Source organism: Charadrius vociferus, unplaced genomic scaffold, assembly GCF_000708025.1.
Source record: "Charadrius vociferus isolate BGI_N301 unplaced genomic scaffold, ASM70802v2 scaffold27, whole genome shotgun sequence".
NCBI classification, from domain to species: domain Eukaryota; kingdom Metazoa; phylum Chordata; class Aves; order Charadriiformes; family Charadriidae; genus Charadrius; species Charadrius vociferus.
In genome coordinates this window covers 159794-163436 of record NW_009649173.1, presented here as the reverse complement: position 1 = coordinate 163436, position 3643 = coordinate 159794, and the positions used below count along the sequence as shown (strand labels likewise).

Sequence of the window (3643 nt, the reverse complement as noted above, 5' to 3'; positions counted from 1 at the left end):
CCAGCTCTGGGAAGCAGCACGTACTCAATGCGATCACTCATTCAGCAGCCCCGGAGCTCCAATATGGACCTCAGGTCAATGCTGGGCCAGCCTCAGTGAAGCCAGCCACGTTTCCTTCCTCCTCAACCAAAATACACCCCTGGTCAGACCAGCACTGAGAAACCAGAGCTCAAGTACATTCTTCTCGGAGAGGGCAGCACAGGGACACAAGGCTGCGAGCCCACGCTGCCTCGGGAAAAAGGACTGGAAAGGAAACCTATGGCATTTAAAACTGGTACTAAAGTGCAACAAAAATGTCCTAAACCCTTTGAAAACAATTGCAGTAAGAGGGGTCTGCAAAGCTTCAAACTTCCAGTTACTGCAGGGCACCCTTAAAACAAACCCAACAACAACTATGTAAGAGCAGACCAAGGAGCCCTTTGGTGAAGCAAGGAATACGAGGCCACCACAGAGAGTTTCAGCTCCTGGGGTCAAACATCATATTTAGAACATTTGGAAAGGAAGAAAGTTAAAGCAAAAAAACCCCAAAAATACAATTCTTGAATCTTGCGCAATGAAACAGTTAAACTTTTTGGTGTTTTCAAAAGAAATCCCAACAGACAGCCTGGCATAACTTTATCTGCTTCCTAAGGGAGAGATGCCCGTTTGACCCATGACTCAGGACACCATGTGCACTGGACATGTTCCATCCTTACGTATGTCTCAGCATTCCTCCATTCATAAAAACAAATTGCTAGATCCTTCCTGTTTACTCTTCAGCCTGAAAGGAAAAACCAAAACTGAAGCTAGATGGAAGATAGCCAGAGGGAGGAGAAAGTTTTCACAGACTAGAGGCCAATCTCATCAGCTCCACAAGCCTGGAAAGTGCAATCCTCAGTGTCGCCTCATTTTAACTTTCCTGGCTGGGCTGCCATCCTCCTCTTCCTCGTCACAGTCCTCCGTGTACTCGTAAGACCTTCGCCAATAGTTCTCAGAGCTGAAGTTGCTCCGTCTCCTATGTTTTGGTAAGAGGACTGAGCGCCTGTTTTCCTCTTTATCCATTTCTAGAATCCGTGGCCTACGGAGAGAGAGAAAGAGGGAGTGAGAGCACATCCACGACAGGACTTATGCACTCCTTGTGTGGACACTATCTGCAGTTTTGCATACTATGAGCAATATGACTGACTGTTTCCACAATACTTTCCCAGTACTGGGCACGCAGCAGAGCAGGAACAGGTCACCAACTTGCACCTCCCATGAGGAGGCTGAGAACTTTGCTTTCGATGGTGCAAGTCCTCCCCCTTCCCAGGGCAAGTTTTGGCCTTTACCTCCACCGGGAACACTTCCAAACAGCCCAGTCACCTCTTTTTAAGTGCAGCTTGTGGCCCCAAGAAACATCCCTTGGGCAGAGGAGTCCGTCTCTCCCACAGAAGAACTCACAGCACAGAGCTGAGCTCCTTTTTAAACTGCTGGGGTGCTCATGGTGCAGGATCAAACCACAGCTCCGAACTCCTTTGTTATTTCTGCAAAGCTGCCTCTGCTCTCGCCTGCAATCGCTTCGTGGTAGGAGTGGACTGGTGGGCTGCACAGACCACTTATTTTATCCTAGGTGCCAACTGCTGAGTTCCTCTAAGAGATACCGCTATCCGATATCCATGCTATTTGCATGGCTTTGAGGAGTGGCTGGAGTCTTTGAGGCCAAAGGAAGAGAAAAACATGTTTTTGATACCCATCTGGTGCAGAAGTTTATGCAAGCCCCCCCCACCCTGATAAGGTCACATCAGGCTGAAAAAACAGCTCTCACAGATCTGCAGATTTGTCCTGCGTGATCGCTTCTCTAATCACCCACCGGCCCACTGCGTGCTCAGAGGTAAGCTTTCATTTGCAGGCTACCTCCTCTTCTTGATCTATCTTCCCAGTCAGTCTGAGTCCAGGTGAATGAACACTGCTCATAAACAAGCCATCCCCTCCCTCCAGGACAGGTTGAAACATGGGCAGGGACCGCACAGGAGCCAAGCCCCAGGACCCAGCCAACTTTCGGTTTTTACAAGATGTGCAGAGAACACTATCTCGATCCCGGGGAAACTTTGGAATTGGAGAATACCAGAAATATGGCACGACAGCTGGCAGACTGGCTATCAGTACATTCACACAGAGCAAGGTGGTGTTTAAGGGAAGCCTTGCTGCAGAGCTCAAGCTGTCTGAAACCTCAGCAAGGAGCTCCCCTGAAGGTCAGGCTTACACATTCACACAGTCTGGTTACACACACAAAAATATACACACGCAGCTTTGGAACCAAAACAGGTCTGAGAAGCTTCCCAAGAAGGCCTTCACCTTTCCCAGATAGCAAAACCTCACGGTATCTCCCAAGACTGCTTTCATAATATAGTTTAACGCAGCTGCACAGGTTGCTTGGCAATAGAGGTCAAAAATAATTAGCTGCAGGGAAACTATTGTTCTGAATGACTGCATTATCAACAGCCAGCCAAATCTATTGCTTCTTCATTATGCCACTCACAGGATAAACAATGTAAGCTGCTTACAGCCAGAGCTTAGCCTCCGCAAGCCTAGGAGGAACACAGAAAGAACCTCATTCTGATAAAACAGATCTGTACACCACAGAAAGCATCCGGGAGGTGCACACTAGGATCTTTCTAAGTGTGCTGCGCAGTCTCTCTTGTCAGAGGCCAGCAGCCTCAAACATGCACTGACCTAGAGATCCCACATAAAACATTGTTCTCGGGAGAGATCATCCTACCTGTGAGCAGCATCAGGATCTGCTTTGCGATGGGACCGCTTTGGTTTCAGGATCTGGTCCCGGTTGCTTCCTGATAGACGGTCAGAGTTATAACCTGGTGGCAACACAGAGCTACTCAGGGATTTTGTTTCCAATCGAGGCGCATCTAGTCTTGTTCTGCAAATATTTAAAGAGAAGAGAATTTGCAAGGAGTTTCTACAGAACCGCTAGAGTGCTGCGGCAGACATTTGTCCTAGATGTGCTGAAGCAGAACCCTCAATCCCAGCCAAACAGCTCAGGAAGAGGGTCAGGACTATGACACTCCACAGTAGAACAAGCTGCGGCTTTCTGGTACTTGAGGCTTCAGCTTTAACATTTGCTGCCTTGCTTAGAGGGAAGAGGAAAGCTTAGGAACAGTGTAGTCATGAGGTGAATGTGACTGGTGCTGGGATTACTGCATTCCCAGTTATGGGATACGGAGTAGAGGCTTTGGAGCCCCTGTGAAATCCTATGAAATCACAGTGACTCGTCAATAACTTGCAGCTCCAGTTAAGCCACCTGGGAGATGCCCTGTGAAATTCATCATCACCTACAACAGTAATAACTGCTTCTATCTGGAAACTCCCTACTGTCTCAAGATCTCGTGGGGTCAGGCGTTTCTCAGCTTGACTAAGAGGTTTAAAGAGTGTACTTCAACTCTTTAACTCAGGAGAAGGTCTAGCAAACAGAAGCTGCACCACATCCCTTCCAGCAGCACAGGACCACCTTGTTTGTGCTGGGATAGAAACGTGCTCAAGCTACATTGGAGAGCAAGCACAGCTCTTCCCAGAGCAGAACCATCGCTGGCCCAGGCACAACTGTAGCCATGCACGCGTGGAGGGAGGCAGCAGACGGAGCAGACAGTACGGAAACCAGACAAGATATTTT

The 3643-nt window shown here is 48.5% G+C and overlaps 1 protein-coding gene across 1 annotated transcript in view; it reads right to left on the bottom strand.

The window, feature by feature from the left end:
- Positions 1–401: 401 nt before the first annotated feature.
- The window catches only part of MYO15A (myosin XVA), a 37400-nt gene continuing 34158 nt past the window's right edge, over positions 402–3643 (bottom strand). Inside the window, 2 exon segments of the mRNA XM_009888546.1 lie at positions 402–1057; positions 2738–2893. Coding sequence (XP_009886848.1) covers positions 874–1057; positions 2738–2893 — 340 coding nt within the window. The 3' untranslated portion in view covers positions 402–873.